Consider the following 20,424-nt stretch of genomic DNA (forward strand, 5'->3'; position numbering starts at 1 on the left):
GAAAAATGGAGTCTTATGTAAAATAGTCAACTAATTCTGCCTTTAAATTCAAGGCTATGTTCAGTACCACACCAAGAAAATCCTTCCATTCTTCTAATACGAGTGCCACATTGTATGTTTTGTAAGTAAAGTGACTTTCTATATTGTTTCTTTGGCATATGTATTTGTAGCATTCACTATTTTGCTTCACAAGTTGACTGTCATCATTGTGATAAACTTTCAAGGTACAGGTTATCTCTCTTCATAAAAAATTTGAACCTACTTAGCAATCTGTCTGTCAATGTTTTTCTTGGAGCTTGGCTTTTAGTTAATTATGGGAGAAGGGGTGGAGAAATACACACGACATTTTATGTGTTTTATCTTCAGATCACTAGTCCCAGCAATACAGTCTGTAACAGTGATGTGGATGAAATGAGTGCCAATCTACCATCCCTTTCCTGACATTATAGATGTTCAATTAGTCCAGGACCCTTTATTACACAGATTCTAAAACAGCATAGTTCGTGGAGTATTACGGCCTCAGTGAAAAGCGATCTTGCAATGTAAATGCACTTTTAATGCCATTGTAGGAACAGAATGGTATATTCTACCTATTATACATCTTTGTTGTTTTGGACAGTATCTCACGTAATTTCTTAAAATTCCTCTTCCTCACTGAAGTTTTGTGTATAACAAGGGTGGCATGCATTAGAAACCTCTTTAACCACCCTCTTTTTTTCTTAAGACTTAAGAGCAAACAAGTCACTGTGGACTTCCACATGATCCTCCTCCACTGACACAAAGCAATGGAGAGAGAGAGAGAGAGAGAGAGAGAGAGAGAGTGTGTGTGTGTGTGTGTGTGTGTGTGTGTGTGTGTGTGTGTGTGTGTGTGTGTTCATGATTTTTCCCCTTATCAGATGAATGCGAGGCATTTAGTACACCAGTGGCCTAATGACGTATTTAACCCACACTGTGTGTTGTTTGAAATTTTGTATATGTTTTTCCGTAGTATGGCTGGAGTCCACGCATTCATTTTACCGTGAACATGAATCACGATGTTCAGTTCAGTGTTCTTGATGACCAAATGTAGCATTTTTACATTTAAAACTGACAACAACTGTATCAAACACCAGGTCGTCGTACCACACCTTGACTGGTTGGCTAAATCACCCCATCTTAATCCCACAGAAAATGTCTGTACTTGTTAGGAACAGCAGGTGAAACACAGAAGTCAAAATCACTGCAATTTTGTGGCTTTACAGTATCTAATCATCAATGAATGGCTTTGGCTGGATGTGGTATATCTGAAGGTATCTGTGCACTTTGGTGTGGCAGGTATTTTTAATAATTACTTTTTTAAAATATGTGAGGAAATAGATGTAGATAGTCCAAAAGAGAAAGCAAAACAATACAACAAAGAAGCAATACAGAGAACACTGAGTGAAGAAAAAATAAATCTCTCATGCCCATCTTAAACAAGGAAAGTCATTATGATTCCAAAAAGTAAAATTTCATACACCTTATGATGTAGAATGTTCTTTGTCACTTATGTCCAGTCACGAAAACTGACAATAGCCAGGTGAGCTGTGTGCTGACCACATGCCCCTCCATCTCTGTAGCCAGGGACGCCTGTTGGCTGAGAATGACACAGTGGTCAGTCAGTACCGTTGGGCCTTCTGTATCTGTAGCCTTTTCAGATGGAGTTTAGTTTTTTTTATGTCACTTATGTAATGCATCATTAACTCAGGGTATTTTCCCAGAAATATTGAAATATGCCATTGTTAAGCCTTCTATAAAAAGAGTGACTCCACAGATGTTAATAACTACCACCACATGTCACTCCTTACAACATTTTCTAAAATGTTTGAGAAGCTAATGTACTCGAGGGTTGCCACGCACCTGTTTAGTAATTTGATACTTAACCACTCACAGTTTGGATTTCAAAAGGGCCATTCTGTTTAAACAGTTACAGAAAACACAATAAAACCTTTGAATGATCAGAATCACCAACTTGGATCTTCTGTGATTACTAAAGGCATTTGTGTTAATCGTAATAGTCAGTCAGTTACATGTTCAACAGATCATGTGCTCAATAAATTGTAATTATGTGGAACAATTCCCAAATGGTTCAAATGGCTCTAAGCACTATGGGACTTAATATCTGAAGTCATCAGTCCCCTAGACTTAGAACTACTTAAACCTAACTAACCTAAGGACATCACACACATCCATGCCCAAGGCAGGATTCAAACCTGCAACCGTAGCAGCAGCGCAGTTCCAGACTGAAGGGCCTAGAACCGCTCGGCCCGAGCGGCTGGCAACAAGTCCCATTTTACATTCAAGCAACAGATATAGTTATAAATATGGCCACATGCTGACCATTATTTATTTTAAATGTACAGATGTGAGTTAGTAATCCCTATCAGCCACCTTTAGGCATTACAATAACAGAAATTCTTATATGGAATAGGAGATGTCAAGTAGAAACGTTTTCAGATTGTTTTCAGATTTTATTTTTCTATCTGTCAGACATTTTATATCACTTAATAAGTGATCAAAAATTTTTGTTGCATCATTTTGCACCCCTTTTTGTGCTAAAGACAACCTTAATGTGGACTAATGAATGTCAGCTTTTCTTCTGGTATTGTAATTATGTACATCATTTTTTACTTTGAACAGCAGTGGATTATTTACAATAAACTTAGTGAGGGAATAAATGTACTGTGAAGCAGTAGTGAAAATGTCCAACTTCCTAAACAGATTCCGACAAAATGATCGCAGGTGAGCGCCACACAGCATGCTTTTTGAGCAATGAAAAATCTTTCTTAAAGATGAGTTATCCCAGAATATTATTCCTATGGCATTATTGACTGCAAATTTGCAAAATATGTCAACTTATTACTTGTCTCTTCCTAGGGTTGCAATGATTCCAAGTGCAACTGTGGTTGAACTAACTTGTGCTAGGAGTTTCAAAATGTGATTTTTCCAGCTTCCACTCTATTTATTATTTCCTGAACATGTGTTATGTTTATTGGAGTATGCCTTAGATGTAAAGAACTGAAGGTTTTATGAAACACATAGTTCCTCAAAAGCTTGGTTTGGCTCTTATTTAAGAAACAGAATACAGAAAGGTATCTTACCCCTTTCGAGTAATACAGAGAGGGATGCCGAGTCGTCATACAATAGGGATCCCACAAGGTTTAATCACTGGGCTACTACTGTTCTTGCTTCATGTTAATGATGTGCTATGTTATTTGACTCAGGAGAAAGAACTAATTCTGTTTTCAGATGATACAAGCATTGTCATGAAGCCTAGCAAAGAGGTATGAATAGAGAGAATAGTAAATGGTGCTCTTGTGAATGTTGTTGAATGATTTTACACACATGGGCTAGCTTTACACTTTGAAAAAATGCATTTCACACATTTGCTACTGTCAGAAATATCCCACGTCTTATTAACTAAAAACTGTAAATGGCCACTGTGCACCCATATAAATATTATTTTGTATTGAGTTGTGTATAAGTATTGCATGTTTGTTCTGTTGACACATTCCATATAATAACAATTCTTGTAAATTTTATCTATTAAACGACTGACCTCACCAAACTGATGTCATTACCTGGGCCAGCAGTAGTGCTACATGGTATTAGCATGTCGTCTCCTGCAGGGAATTAATTTTTTGTCTGGTGTGCTTAGTCTCATGTTTAATACAGAACTGAAATCAGCAATATTGTAGGAGGCACTACAGTATTTCTTAGCACAAAACACATTTATAAATTGTTGCATGCAGAATTCAAGTTATCCCTACAGGCAGCAGTATAGCTGACTTTTCTGTGAGTGAAAGAAAAGGCTCTAGTGGGACGTAACCCAGCAAATGAAATGAAAACTGACTGTTGTAGATTTGTGTTTTAGAAGTAGTGGCACAGTTGTCATATCTAAATTTAGCATTGCAACACTAAAGCAGTTTTATTCATATGAGGGGAGAAAAGAATGTAAATTAGCCTACCACAGTGGTTGAACATATGTTCACATACTAATTTTAATTTCGTAAGAAATGATGGGAAAGATTCATTTAAAAATTTTGTTCCCACCTTGAAGATGAGTGAAGGATGATTTTTTTTTACCTAACATTGTGATTGATGTTGAGACTACCCTTATGAATTTGCAATGGTTATTGATAGTTATTTTCATGTAATTGTTCTCTTTTACAGAAAGCATTTCTATTAATGACTTTTGTGATATTTAATAAGATCTATTTCATGTTCACATCTGTTTTTCAATTGGTAGACATCCTGTACTTGTATGTTGCACTTATTGTTTTCAAAAGTTTTTAATATGATTGGTTCCATTAGGTACTCCTTGCATTTTTTACTTGGTTCCAGCAGTGCTTGAATAGATTTATATTGAAATAATAGGATAAATTTTGTGAAGAGATTTTATAGAACATTTTAGTCAATTTTTTTTCTCTACTGCCCAGCTCATCAAGAAACTTGAGATTCAATTTTGATTCATTATTGTGGCTTAAGTGATTTAAGCAAACTGAAAAATAGATGACTAACACTGCTGGTATTACCCTGGGAAGCAAGTATGTTATATTAACATAAAGTTGTTTCTTACAGACTGCCTATTGGAAAAATCGAACACATGGTATATGAAACTGATTATGTTGGCTACATTTAAAATCTGTCATTTTCAAAACTGCCGTGTTTTAGAGAGGAGTTATATTTACTATGTAAAGAACAGTACTGTGATAAAAATGTGTTGTACTGGAAAGGATTAAGTTTTTCAGACACCTATAGTTCAGTTTTCATTAAATCACTGATACACAGATGTTTACTTACCATTAGAACAAAAACATTTAAACAGTATTTATTTAATTATTTTGTGTGTGTAGCTAAGAAGGTTTCACACATGATGGCAGTAGACAGAAAAACAATGTTCTTGTTTTGTTTTTATATGTAAGAAAGATTGCATAACACATCTTAACCAGTGACCTTATTTTTTATTACATTTCTGTAACTAACAAAGATGTTTTTCTTCTTTTTCTCACAGTTAACAAGAGTATTTTCTGATGATGAGGCACAGATCAATAAGAAGCTGCCAAAGGAACTGCTCCTTCGGTAAGATAATGTGCTTATTATAATTAATTTTCTGTAAAATAACCCTGAAAGGATATCTGTATTATCCTGTTTTGGCACATAGGTGGTTTTTTTCTTAAATTTGCCACTTATCCCTGCTTTGCAGAGCCTTTCATACTAGTTTGTATCTACAGCAACTATCAGATATGTGCGCTCAAACTTTAAAAAAAAAATACAGCCATGTTTTGACTGTATTTAAAGCAGGAATTTTAATACCATTACTAAAAAAGTTGAGTAAGGAGCGCTAAACCTCTATGCAAAATACTTCTCACTCTATCTAGGTGTATCATAACATTTCCTCAGATTTAGAAAAAAAGCCTCACATATATTGCTGAATCTTTAAATTGATCGCACCACTTCCCTTCACCCATACTATTTTCCCATTTTCTCCTGCTCTTGCCCTCATCACACGCACATTCTCACACCTCGTACTCAACAGCTATCTCACCCTCCCTATATTGATAAATGCACTATACTGACCTTGCCTAATCCATTCATGTTTGCTACTTCCTCCCTCTCCCCCCCCCCCCTCCTCTCCCCACTCATGTCTACACATTGACCTCCACCCCACACAGTTATTGTCATCTTATTTATTTTTATTTCTGTTTTGACGTCGGTCTCATTCCATTTTCATGTACATTATATTTTGTTTTCAAATTGGTTTTTCACCTTACTTCATCTGGTTTCATCTCATTTTTACTATAATTCATCTTGTTTCAGCAGGAACAACTCTCTTAGGTGAACAGTAAACACACAATGATCTATACTGTGCTGATACAACTTCCACCATTATAATATTAACATATTGTTATCCACAAACAATAACACTCACAAGCAGCCTCTGGATTGCATAGTTTGATAATAGAAACAAACTACATGTGCCAGATGTGAAATACAATGATCAGCCAGAACATTATGACCACTGATCCACTACCAACATAAACCCATCTTGGTGATACTACTTGTCAGACACGCACACAGTGCAGTGAGTGTGCTGTCCACGTGTAGAATGGGAAAGGCGTGCAATCTATATTAGTTTGACTGAGGGCAGATTGTGATGGTCTGGTGGCTCGGCATGAGCATTTAGGAAACTGCAGGACTTGTCAGTTGTTCGAGGAGTGCTGTGGTGTGTGTCTTCAACACGTTCAGAAAACCAAGGTTAAACCATGCCCAGATGTCGTGGGGTAGGGTGGCCCATCATTACAGGTGTTTGACATTGTAGGCTGGGCAGACTGATAAAACAGAACTGTGATGGAACTATTATCAGATTTTTATGCTGGGCAATGTGCAAGTGTGTCTGAACACACATTGCACTGAATACTCGTAGTGATGGGCCTCCACAGCTGACGGCCCATGCACGTGCCAATGTTAACACCATGACATCAGTAACTATGACTGCAGAGGCAGTGTGTTTTATGGCCTGATGAATCCCAATACGTTCTTCATCATGCCAGTAGTGGGTCGCGGATCTGTCGTCTTTCAGGGGAACAGCTTCTCGACACCTGTACTCCGGGATGGAGACAAGCTGGTGGTGGCTCTATCATGCTCTGAGCAACTTTCACGTGGGCATTCATGGGTCCATTGGAGCTCATGCAAGGCACCAAGATGGCCAAGGAGTATCATACACTGGTTACAAACCCCATACAACCCTTCATGATCATCATGTTCCCCGACAGCAGTGGCATTTTTCAACAATACAATGCGCCATATCACAAAGCCAGGAGTATGATGGAGTGGGTCGAGGAACACAGCAATGAGTTCCAACTGATGTGCTGGCCCCCTCCAGTTCATCAAATCTTAACCTGACCGATCCCATCTGGGATGTGATTGAGCGTGGTGTCAGAGCTCATCACCACCCTTCCTTGAATTTACAAGAATGATACGACTTGTATGTGCATATGTGGTGCCAACTCTTTCTAGTAACCTACCAAGGCATCATTGCTTCCATGTCATGATGCGTCACTGCTGTTATCCATGCAAAAGGTGGATATACTGGCTATTAGGTAGGTGTTCATAATGTTCTGGCTGACCAGTGTATACTGGTTGATGGTGGACCTTTTTATTTTTTCTGAGATCAGAAGTTGCAGCAATGGAAGCATTTGTATTTCTTACAAAATGTATGTACACATGAAATGTAGAAAATCTTTGTGTGGTAAGCATATATAAATACAATGCATTATCACATTCATGTTCAAAGACATCTTTTTGCCATTACAGTAGGTTCTTTTCCATACTGTCCTCTATTTGAGTTTGAGCATTTTAGTTACACTGTTGTGATTACAAAATAATTCTGACTTGCTGCACAAAGATTTTGAATGAACTTACCTTTAGAGTTAGAGGTAGTATTGACGTAAAAAAATTTAAATCAGTTTTACTTGATAACTTCTTTTATTCTGTAGATGAATTTCCAAACAGATCTGGTAACCAATTAAAATTTAGGTTAAGATGCATTTGAAAGCTGATCCTGCAAACCCCCAGCTTGCAGCGATATTTTCATGGAAGAAATTGTATTATATTTGTAAACCAATGGATATTTCTACATTAGATATCACAAATATGATGCACAGAACATTCAGACAGTTAAACTAAACTGTTCACTACCTACCCATCTGGCTTCCTAATCAGTGATATGCTGCACGAATATCTTGTGAAGTACTATACAGAGAAGAACCTTATGTCCAGATTACTCCTAATATTCTGCAGTACTAAATTTTCCTTCCAGAGTACATAACTCTTAAACTGGCTGGAACAGGTACACTATGTACCTTCACTATCAAAAGCAACCAATGAATAGTCACTAATCCCATACTCAAACCATATATGGGGAATTGCCAACTATTTTTGAAATCACCATATGTTTACTTACCTCATTGCCCATATGGTGTACCAAACTTGTCAGGAAGTCATTCTGACTGCCAAGACAGCTACTTTGGCAGAATGTTCCGTTCTATAAAAGACAGTGTAAATCTCTCCAATACATTTCTGTGGTGCTATCTTTATATCATGTAGGATGCGTTACTGTAGCAGCAAGAAGTGAGATGAGCTCTAGTACAAGTGCAATGTACAGTTTAACAGGAAATCCATCAGGATCAGTTACCCCACTTTTCACTCTTAGTTCCCATGGACAATCATTTCTAAATCTTTTTTCTCTAATTCCATGTAGCAATGAAACTGTAGTTTTGTCTTAATTAATAAGAGTTTAGAAATCTATCCTTCATTTCACTATAAGTCATGTCAGCCCCAGTTTGATCAATAAGTAACTGAACAATTAATTTATGAAAGTGTCTTCTTTGATAACTAAGCTCTGCATTTTCTTCTTTAGTTTTCACTCTAACATTACAGGGTGTGTGAGATTGACACTAAGAGTGTGAAAGGTAATATGCAACCTCTGTCTTCCCCCCCCCCCCCCCCCCTCCCATTCCTAAGTTCATGTCAGAGTAGTTGCCTTCCATGTGTAAAGCTCTCCTGAACTGCCAAGAGAGGCCTACAGTTCCTTAATAATATGCATTACTCTAATGAATCATCAGCAAAGATTATTACAGAAGTGATGGTGCAGGATTTTAACTACTTATTGAAAACCAGAGGCACCTAATAAGTGATGAGTATAAAGCTGCATTGTGTCTATACAAATCGTATAGGAGGGAAAGGGATGGGAAAGTAGAACAAATGAAACAGAAAAGAAAAGTTAAGCTGCCCTACTTGATACATGAGCTGTCAGTGGTGCCTTTGGTCTCGAGCCAGGGCTTATGGAAATAGCAAATGGACTTGAGAGTGCTGACCCAACCACAAACTAATTCTCATTGTGGGTTTAGGCAGCTCAGTATCAGAACTCGCAAACAGCCCCTGGGAGTCTAGCATCTTTTTTCCAATGCACCACTGCCAGTTTACTGTATCCCTCACACCCTCACATTGACAAATTAAATCCATTATATTATATGGATATATTTACAACAAAAAATGGCATGTTGAAGACAGCATGGTATCATTGACAGTGCTTTAAGGTGAGTGCAGCATATGGGCAACTATGTTCACTTCTGTACACAGCATCTGAATTCTGTAGATATTCTATTACAAGTATGCAGTTACAATGAAGAAACTACAGCAAAACATGCACCTGGCAAGTAAATGCGATGTAACAGTTTTTTGCTCTATGTATGTATTTGAATTAAGTAACAGAGATGGTAACCCTAAAATTTACATCCAATTTAGAACAGAACAAAACTAATAAATAGTAGCTTCCTATCAGATTCTGAATAAGAAGAGAGGATCTGACAAGCAGAATAGTATGTAGCGCAAAGTGCAAGGCAGTAACAAAAATAATACACATTGTGGATAGTGGCTGTAGCTGCAATTCCAGCTTTTTATATGGTGCTAAGTGGTGGACGAAGTTTATTTCACCTTCTGATGCAGATCTAAATGATAGTTGGCAGTTAAAAATGATAAAACATATCTACAAACACATTAATGATACATAGGGCTCCCTTTATAAAATGTACTCTAGTTGCCCTACTACCATGTAGTTGTGAGTCTTCAACCTGTTAATTACTTGTTTTTCAACATTTTAACACCAATTCATTTAAGATCAAACAGCAATTTTGGAGACTGCAAATTTATGTAGTTATGTGTTAACTTTTGACTCCAACAATTGGCTATATCGTTACATCATTGACAGCTAATACTCCATCTGTAGCGATCAGGCAAGGTGGTGCAGCGGTAAGATGCAGTACTCATATTAAAGAAGATGACAGTTAAAATCCTCATCTGCTCATCTAAATTTCAGTTTCTGTAATTTTTCTGAATCACTTAAGGCAAGTGATAGAACAGTTCCTTAAAATGGATATGGGCTATTTCGATCAGTCCCTCCCAAATAGGGACTTTTACTCTGTCTGTTATGATCCCATCGTCGATGAAATGTTAAATCCTACTCTTCCTTTTATCTCTAATGACCTGGGACATCAAATCCATTCCTTCATTTCTTCCTTCCATGAAGTCTGTTTCTTAATTTTGATGTTGCATGGTTACAGAACTTGTTTGAGTTCAGGTTTGGAAATTTAAGGTTCACAGGTCATGTTACTTCAATAAATCGTTGGAGCCATATGTGGAGGAGTACATTCCGTATGTAGTTGTGTAACATGTGTCTTGTACTAAACAAGTGCTCGTAGCTATTTTAGGTATGCATTTCAGAGCCCATGTTTAATGGACCCTTTTTCTTTGAATAATTGTTCCTGTCACATCCCTGAATATTGACTGTTCCTCTTGTATGATAATGAAGTACTCCTCATCTTAAACATAATAGCATGATAGTAAAATCAGTAAAATAGCATTATTGTAGGTACTTCAATATGTATATATCTACAGTCTTATAACTTCTTTTTTTCCACATATCTGTCGCTCCCACCAAGGGATGAGGCACAGTGGTAAGATCCGGCACATGAATTCAGGAGAGCAAGTGTTGGCTATCCAATACCGGTTTTCTGTAATTTCCCATAGATCATTTAAAGTGATTGCAGGGATAATTCCTATGAAATGATAGGGCCGATTTCTGTCCTCAGTCTGAGCTTGTGCTCTATCTCCAATGAGTGTGACCGAGCGAGGTGGTGCAGTGGCTAGCACACTGGACTTGCATTCAGGACGACGGTGGTTCAATCCCGTGTCCGGCCATCCTGATTTAGGTTTTCTGTGATTTCCCTAAATCGCTCCAGGCAAATGCCGGGATGGTTCCTTTGAAAGGGCACGGCCAACTTCCTTCCCCGTCCTTCCCTAATCCGATGAGACCAATGACCTCTCTGTCTGGTCTCCTTCCCCAAACGGCCAACCATCTAATGTCCATGCTGTTGACAGGATGTTGATCCCTAATCGTACACCCTTCCAAGGCTCTGCTCACTGTAAATATGTGGAAAAAATATGTCTGATCTTAATGTGTGCTGAAGTAAGATGTTCCAATAATAAGTCTGTACACTCTTAGTCATTCATGACATGTGGCCGTTATAATGTCTACATTTTCTTGATTTTCTATACCACTTTCAGTGAATTGTAGCATGATACTGTAGTAAGGTCCTAGCTGATCCCTCACCTCAACTCCTTGCCAACCTTCACACTTTTCATCATTTAGCAGAACTGTTTCCAACCTAGAAAGACATTTTGTTCTTCAGGATATTAAATACCCAGAGAGAAACAGGACACGCAGAACTGCAGACATGCTGATCCAGCAACTCTTTGCTGATAAACAAGAAACAAAGCTGCAAACTCAGTAATTAGAGTTGCAAGCAGTAATTGGTGCACTTCAGTCACTTTTTGTAAATAAAAGCTGTGTTAAGAATTCCAACAGTTAAACTATGATCATCACATGTAGTAAAGATTCCTAAAAAAAGTGTTAGAACAATCCTACCCTATATAAATGTACTGAAAGACACATTTCTCTGAAAAATGGACCATAAGGCTAGTTTTGCACTTCTATTACTTCTTAGTCACTCCTGATGTCATCAACTTGATTGGTAAATGTGGTATGTAATTTCAGTTTGTGTTAAGTGAATGGACTGGACTTTGTACTGTATAAATTTAATACTGCCACAAATACAACTTTTGTGTCATTTATAAAAAATACTGAAATAAAAGAATTAAAAGAAATTAGAGCTTTATTTGCTGCTTAATGCATTGCATATGCTGTAGTAGCTCTTAGAATAACAATGACAAGATTCCAGAATGAGATTTTCACTCTGTAGCGGAGTGTGCGCTGATATGAAATTTCCTGGCAGATTAAAACTGTGTGCCAGACTGAGACTCAAACTCCGGACCTTTGCCTTTCGTGGGCAAGTTCTCTACCAACTGAGATACCCAAGCACGACTCATGCCCCGTCCTCACAGCTCGCAGGAGAGCTTCTGTAAAGTTTGGAAGGTAGGAGGTGAGGTACTGGCAGAAGTAAAGCTGTGAGTCGTGCTTGGATAGCTCAGTTGGTAGAGCACTTGCCTGCGAAAGGCACAGGTCCTGAGTTAGAGTCTCGGTCCAGCACACAGTTTTAATCTGCCATGACGTTTCAATGACAAGATTGTTTTAATAATTATGCTTATTTTGGGCTACTGTTATTTGGATAGTAATGAATGTAAAATATATGTGTTGCTTCTTCTTCTTCTTCATTTTTTCCTCTAAAACTTTCACACAGTTCTGTACAAACTGACACTGATGATATTATCTTTTACAGAATATTCTCCTATTTGGATGTAGTTTCATTGTGTCGATGTGCACAAGTTTCTAAAGCTTGGAATGTACTGGCTCTTGATGGCAGCAACTGGCAGAGGATTGATTTATTTGACTTCCAAACAGATGTTGAGGTAAGCTTGCCAAATTCACTATAGAAACTAGGAAGTTTCATACTTACGTCTGAGACGTGAAAAACTTTATACATCTTAATTCTTCATACTAGTACTTCAAAATTTGGGCTGTATTGTGAGTTGTGACATTTCAGTTTACATGGGTGGTAAAATAAAATGTCATATTACACACTTGAAATGGAACTCTTAGTAATTGTGAAAATTCAAATTCTGCATTTTTTTGTGATCTAATGTGAAGAGATGTATAGAAATGGGCCCAAAGAAGAAAAACACTTTTTTAAGTAATAAAATTCAGTAGAAATTTCATAGTAATAAATGTATGTGGTAGTTGATTTCATGTTTTATTTCAAACAGCAGATGAGATGAGGAATGTTACTGTACACTTAACTGCCTGAAATCTGTACCTTTGTCAGTCTTGCAAAACTCACTCATTGTCAAAATTGATGCCAAATCAGCAAACACCAGTGGTACTTGTAAAAGTGCTCACTGATAAATGACTTTCCATCTTTGACAACAATTATTTCACATTTTGTTGCAAGAATAAAGATTAGCTGTACAGTAACAATACCAGTGACTTTCTTGTAGTCAATAGACTGTAAACCACTGATTTGGTCTGGGAACAAAAAAGATTTTTCTATCTCAACATCAGATGTGCCAGGACTTCTTACCTGCACTTACCAATTTAGTGCTCTTTCTTAGACATAGTATCTTAGGAGACTGTGTGACAAGCTCATTCTGGGACCTTACTTTATGTTTGTTTGTAATACATCCCAAATAGTGTGACACAAGACACTAGCCATTAACAACCCTCAACCCAATTGCAGATCTGTTTAATTAATTTGTTAACACATGGAAAATTAAGCAAAAGCATGGAAATTGTAGGGGAATTTTGAAATGTTGAATAACTTGGCAAGCAATGGAGAATAAGTATTTAGTAGTATTCTCTCTCTCTCTCTCTCTCTCTCTCTCTCTCTCTCTCTCTCTCTCTCTCTCTCTCTCTCTCTTAGAGTCAGACCAGAAGTGTGGGTTGGGTAAGGACAGAAAAGAAAATTGGCCTTGTCCTTTTTTCGTAGGCTCCATGCTGGCGATTACTTTAAATAATTCCAGTAAAACATAAATGTGGATGGCCAGACAGAGAGAGAACTGAAACCTGGTCCTGTCTTAATCATTGTGCCACCTAGCTCAGTGTCTCCCACTTATGCATTTATTTTAATGGTAGTTTAAATCATTATGCCTACATCTTCCATCTTCCCTCCAAACACTGGCTAATTGGTGTAATACAGTTTACCATTTATCCATGAATTAAATAAGAATACATAACTCTGAATGCCATCCTTCATTCTACTATATAGTGCTAACAAATTGCTGAGTTAAATTGTTCTTGGTAAAGTGAGGTGGGTTTGTTTGATTAGAACACAAGGGAATTGAAAAGTGAGATGGATGGGCTTCATTGTATCTTAAGGAAATCAACAGAGTTTTATGAGGGAGAAATTTTGCTCCTGCCTGAACACCATGAACTGCAGGATGGTAAAGTTAAACATAATTGGTTTAAAGCTAGAATTATATTCATGTAGAGTCCAAATATGAGAAGAAGATAGAGATGTTGCTACATACATCATACATGTTAAAAGATGTTGAGCAAAGCAGTTTTTGTCTAGGTCAGAACACAAGCATGTGTGTAGGAATTCTTTGTGAAGTATATTCGATTTGTAGTGATGATCCACAAATCTGCAATGGGAAACTTTTGGCTATTTATGAGAAGTCTGCTCTTATTATTAAGATATTATTCAGACAAGAAGAAACAGTTAACAATTTGTGGAGACTTTAGTGAGATGGCTTGAAAGCTTCTGGCAGGAGAAATGAGAAGGAAACATGTATCTACTACAGTTTTCTTTCAGGTAGTAAAGTTTCCAACAAGTGCACAGCAATCCTCTTCCTGAACATGAGAACAACTATGCATATTTTCTGATGCACATAATTAATTTTCAGCATTTATAGCTGCCTAATTATGAAACAGACTTCATTATGGAATTATATACCTTCTTGTGCGACATTGAAAATAGCCTTTTAAGAAGATTTTAACAACATACTGTTCCACTGCTGCTCTAATGTCTGATGACATTGGCTCTAAACAAAAGCCCTATCCACTTTTTTGACTGTTGTGTATATTGTGAATGTATGAATAGCATCACATCATCAGACCACATACATTACGAGATTAATGCCCATAGGTAAGCAAACTAACTGTGTGTGAGTTACTTGTGCCCATGCAGTCTACACAATAAGGCACACTATTGTGTGATCTCTTCCCCTCACAGTGGTTTGTAGTGGTGCTAACTTGTTACTATTTGATAAATTTCCATATATGCTGTTTTCTTCAAGTCCTCTCTGAAAACTTGTTCCAGTGCCAGTGAAAAATTATATATTTCTGTATGAAAATTAAAAAAAAGAAAGTTTTTCTTGTAACTTGCCAGCTATAAAATTTAAAAATTATATGCTTTTGTTAGGAAATTTGCTACATTGGTTACAATAACTTAGTGAAAACTGCACCTTGATATTTTTATTGGTTCAGGTATACAAGATTATTATAAATGAGTAAAGTGATTTCACAGATTTTCTGTAGCTATATTATTTGACATAGGATTAGGTTGGGAGATCGTTGAGGCCATGACATAAATTGATGATCATCAGCCCCACCATGACTATTCCATCAGTTTCTCAGTTTTCTGTTTAAGAAATTGTGAACATCGTGATGGATGTGGGATGGAGCACCATCCTGTTTGTAAGTAAAGTCCACACTGTAGATCTCCAGTTGTGACATGAACCAATTTTCCAGCATATCCTGCTACATTTTGTCCTGTAATGGTCTTTTTGCAGGAGAAAAAGGGTCTGTAAACTTCAAACCATGAGTCTGTACACAACACATTAACTTTTGGTGAATCTTAAATGTGCTGCGCAATAGCATAGTGATTCCTGCCGCCCCCCCCCCCCCCCCCCCCCCCCGATTCCAAATTGTGCATAAAAAATTTGCTTCATCACTGAAGATGAGTTTCTCACACAACCCACATCCTTCCATGGGGTCTGGAAACTGCCAAAAATTCGAAGCAGCTGACTTGGTCATCTGGAGTAAATGCTTGTAGCCATTGCAAGTGGTAAGGCTTCAGCTTCATTCATTTCCTCAAGATCTTCAAAATGGTTACTTGTGATATGATCAGCCCTATGCCTGCTCTGTTTGTTGACTCCTGTGGGCTACATGTAAACTCACCCACATGTGGTCACCGTTTCCTCACTCACTGCAGGCTGATCTGTTGATTTCCCCTTGCAGTGGCATCCTGAAGCTTTAAAGTGTGAATATTGTCACAAAATGGAGTTAACAGCTGGTGGATATTTGTTGAACTTAATTTTGAAGGGTCGATGCACTGTTATGGCAGGCTGATACGAATGAATGCATTTCAAGCACAACATACACTTTCTCAGCACCTGTCGTTGTCATACCTAGCTGCTCATAGAAGTGCTCTTGTGACAGAAATCTGAAGTGCAGCTGAAAAAAAAGAAAAAAAAAGTTTTTCCTCTGTGAGTGTAGAGATTTGTGACAATATATCAGTTCAATGCAGCCACAGTAGATTTATGAAATTGCTTCAGTCATTTATAATAACTGTGTATTTGGAGTTTTTTTGTTCTTACCTGCCTCACCATGTGTGCTGGAGATGTCCTAGAAAATTTGAAATGCAATACTGAAGATTTGTTTTTATTTAATAACTAGTGTCATTACTGTCATGTCGGCCGTGGTGGGCGTGCGGTTCTAGGCAGTGCAGTCCGGGACCGCAGAACTGCTACGGTCGCAGGTTCAAATCCTGCCTCGGGCATGGATGTGTGTGATGTCCTTAGGTTAGTTAGGTTTAAGTAGTTCTAAGTTCTAGGGGACTGATGACCTAAGATGTTAAGTCCCATAGTGCTCAGAGCCATTTGAACCATTACTGTCATGTATAATGCACCACTAGCAAGGAAACGTTTTTCACCAAATTGAAATGTGCCACTGTTAACAATCTCTTAAGGAAGGGAGTCAGGAAAAAGGAAAATAATTACCACTCAATTACCGTAGTGTCATAATTTGTCCTTCAAAACATTTGAGAAACTAGTATGGTATACTTTATAATAGTATCACAGTTAAATAGAAATAATTTACTTAATAAATTGGAATTTGGGCTCCACATGATACAGTCAAAGTAAAAAGGCCGTTTATATATTTACACACATTAAATAACAAAATATAACTTTATTTTCATTTTTTAAGTTTTTCTTGATGAAAGAATTTTATTTTGTAGATTGTAGTATTATCTTAAAATCTTAAATTTTAGAAAGTTAACAGTATTTTAGACACCTAAATTGAATAACATCCAGGAAAAAGATTGCAACAAATATTGTTGAAAAATTTTAGCAACACCTGTAGGAGTAAAGAGTTTAGTGGTGGTAGCAGTAATCATGGTGGTGGTAGGTTTCAGGTTTGGATCCATTCCTGTTTTTTAAATGTGTGAATGTTTTTCCATTTACCATACATAAAGTATAGTCAGTACATTTTATAGATCTATACCTACCTTTGTACTATCAGTGTATGTTGGAGGATATGTTGTGTACCGTAATTGTTTTCCCCAGTCCTTGTGAAAGTTCCCTGGGGGATTAGCTATCACCTTGTAAGCTCAAATATCTCTTATTTTAGTGCCATGGTCATTTCATGAGATACATAATGGAGGAAATAATACAGTGCTCACTCTTCTTCGGACATGTGATCTGATTATGTTAACAGTATAATAGCAACAACGACATAGTGCACATTGTCTCAACTGTAGTGTCTGCCACTGGCCTTGTATTATACATCTCTGTGACACTCTGAATGAGAGTAAATAAACCTGAGAGAGCTGTTCCCTTAAGTTTTTGTATCTTTATTAATTCTTCCTCGTATAAAATCCAAAATGAAAACATATCCTTCAGGTCATTTATGTGCATGGTGTTTTCCTGTGATAACCAGTTACCAAGTCCTGTTTCTCCTGTTGAATGACTGCCTGAACTCAATAAATAAAGTATTAGCCTGTCTGCCACTGTCTCTTGTGCTATGAATATTGGGAACAAATATGCTGATCTATTATGTGTTGATTCCTGTCGGGAAGGTTGCTGTCTCCAAATAGGTCATAACTGATAACAGAAATATTCTATTGTTTAATGGCATGACTGTAGAACTATAGGTAAAAGAAATTGTCAAAAATAGTTTTTTGAAAGATTTTTTCTCATTTTACTATATTGGTGCTTCTGAAATTCTGAATCAAATGATCAGTGAGAAGTGGGAAATGAGGTGAAGTGGCTCAAATTGTGTGGACATACTGAGGAAATTGCAGATAAATTGGGACAGATGATTCTGATGTTCCAGCCAGATTTGTGTAGCTGCTGATGGCTGCTGGAAGCTGTAACATGGTAGCAGGTACTTGGGATAATATGCCAGAGACAACAAATGCTTAAAAAAAACGATTGAGAGAACCTAAAGAAGGGTATCGTCAGTTTATTCAGTGATGCTGGTGTCTTCAAAAACATGCAGAGTAATAGAACACATATACTGTCCTAGAACATTGTTATTAACAATACTAAGGAGGCAGCCAGTTGGGATGGGATCCTGTAGAGAATGAATGATAAGCACACAGTTGTTTAAGGAGGGTAAAAAAGAACAAAAAAGGAAGCAGATGTGGTGGTGGCAGTGGTACGGTGCTCTGTGTGTCAGGAGAATGGAGGATTGTGCAAGTACAGCACTGAATGAGTGAAAGCTTCAGCAGTAAGCAGCCATCTGACTACTAACTAGTGCAACGTATCTACTCCATGAGTGCAGTTGGGTAGAATACATTGCAAGAATTCTTATATCTAGGTAGATGTATTTATAAGGACATGTGTAGCAGACCTCATGGGAAATAGCCTTCTTACATTTTGTAGTCAGACTGGAGAAGGGCGTGCTCAATACTTTGCAAGTGCTGAGGTAGTATTTGTAAACACGGACAAAACTCAGTTTACTATATTTTGCAAATTGGGTGCAGAGTCTATTTAGTTGAGACTGATGATCAGTGTGTCTAATATTTTGAACCAATTCATAACTTGGAAAATAATCATTGCACATAAGCAAGCGATAAGAACAATGCATTACATTTTCCCACACTTATCTTGTAGATGCTTCTTCAAGAAGTTATTTAAAAAATATAACGTTAATTGATTACTACTAAACCTGTTGGTGATTCAGAATTGTGTTCAGTATGTAGCCACAAAAATCTTCGATCACGTGCACAGCAACGTAAAATGTTTGACAGTCGATGAAGAAAATTTTAAATCTAAACTGAAATACTTTCTTCTGGATAAGTCTTTCTTCTGTACACAGATTTAAATTAAAAATAGTAATGTACTTAGTGCAGATGAAAACTATATTTAACTTTTTCTTAAATGCTGCACTAGTAAGATAGTGCTGTGTAGTAGTGTGTAATAGATGACCACAATATTATTGCACCCAGGTGTGAGTGCACTTCAGTTGCTTATTGTGAAGAAAAAATGCCACCTTTGCAGATTGGCATGCAATTCTTCATCTAGATTGAGGTCAAATGATTATGTAGCAAAATCAGATTGGATGCATTTCGAAAATATCTGTGTGAAAATGAAGAACTGACAACACTATCACATGATGCAGTGCATTGGAATGTTCAAAGGAATGTGTATCACCCTGAAGTACTGTGCCAGCCATCATAGCTCACTGAGTAGACTGCTGGGACATCAAATGCACATCCAACATGATACTACAGTTCAAATCCTCATCAAGTCCCTTTTTTATTTTTTAGATGTCTGTTCTCTAGTTCTTGCCATATATAAGCCGTATATCATTTTGTGACATGACCTATTACGTGACAGTAGGATCCATTAAACTGCATGCCTGTGTCTACTAACCACACAGTGTACAACCATAACTGGTCCTATTAGGTTCATGTATGGCATCTTCCTGATGGAGTACAGAGATGATGAATTTGTCAATATGCTTTTGGTGTCAGCTGCATCCAATAACCAAGCTGGTGGTGGTGGTGGTGGTGGTGGTGGTGGTGGTGTGTATACTGCATGATACCCTCAGGCACGCTTTGGTATAAACCTGTGGGCTGGAATCGAGGGAGGATTGCTTTAGGGCCTTTACCTGTTGCTGGACAAGTTGAATGTTCCCCTGATTATACGTTTCTTTGCAATAGTTTGCCTGGCACATTAGAAAACGTTCCACTTCGTTTTTGATAATTATTTAAATGAAGCATGTCTGGGGAACTAAGACTGTTCAAGGTACAACATTCTGGCCTCCACATTCCCTAGACTGCAATCCACTACATTTTTGTTTGTGGGGACACTTAAAGAAGCAAGTTTATAGTTCTCCACTCATGGATGTATATGAAATAATAGCTGACGTGCATCCTGCTTCAGAAATGGTGGATGCAGGTGTGTTGCATAGTGGCCAGCAAAGCATGATCCACCGAGTACCGAAGTGTTTGCGAATGCAAAGTTGTCACTTTGAACATCTTTTCTAAAGTGAACATTCCATGTATGTGAATTTACTGCCTCTGTGAAAATAAGCCCAAACATCAAACATACAGTATGGAATTGCAATGCATAGCATAATGTGCAATGTAGTGTAGCCTACGTATTGGGTTTTTTGTACCTCATTGGATACATATGGTGTTACTATGTTCACTATTATTTTGTATTGATGTAATTTGTGTTGTGGTTGAAACAAAGTGGCCATTTAAATCTTTAAGAAGTTCATCTTAAGTCTTGATATGTAAATACAGATAACAGTAACAGAAAGAATTTCACAAGATACCACATTGTGAAGCTGTAAATTGGACAGAATCTGATCCTTTCACTGAAAAAGGGGTGGGTGGGTTTGGTGTGAACTTGACCAGTGAATCTGCATAACTGTTC

The 20,424-nt window shown here is 37.4% G+C and overlaps 1 protein-coding gene across 7 annotated transcripts in view; it reads left to right on the plus strand.

Moving 5' to 3' along the window:
• The window catches only part of LOC126297429 (F-box/LRR-repeat protein 2), a 274,474-nt gene that overhangs the window by 213,841 nt on the left and 40,209 nt on the right, over positions 1-20,424 (plus strand). For all 7 annotated transcript variants that reach the window (XM_049988252.1, XM_049988248.1, XM_049988250.1 and 4 more), the window contains 2 exons: positions 5,033-5,100; positions 12,318-12,447. In XM_049988252.1, the coding sequence (XP_049844209.1) occupies positions 5,033-5,100; positions 12,318-12,447 (198 nt within the window). The remainder of the gene's footprint in view (positions 1-5,032; positions 5,101-12,317; positions 12,448-20,424) is intronic.

Source organism: Schistocerca gregaria, chromosome X, assembly GCF_023897955.1.
Source record: "Schistocerca gregaria isolate iqSchGreg1 chromosome X, iqSchGreg1.2, whole genome shotgun sequence".
Lineage (NCBI taxonomy): Eukaryota > Metazoa > Arthropoda > Insecta > Orthoptera > Acrididae > Schistocerca > Schistocerca gregaria.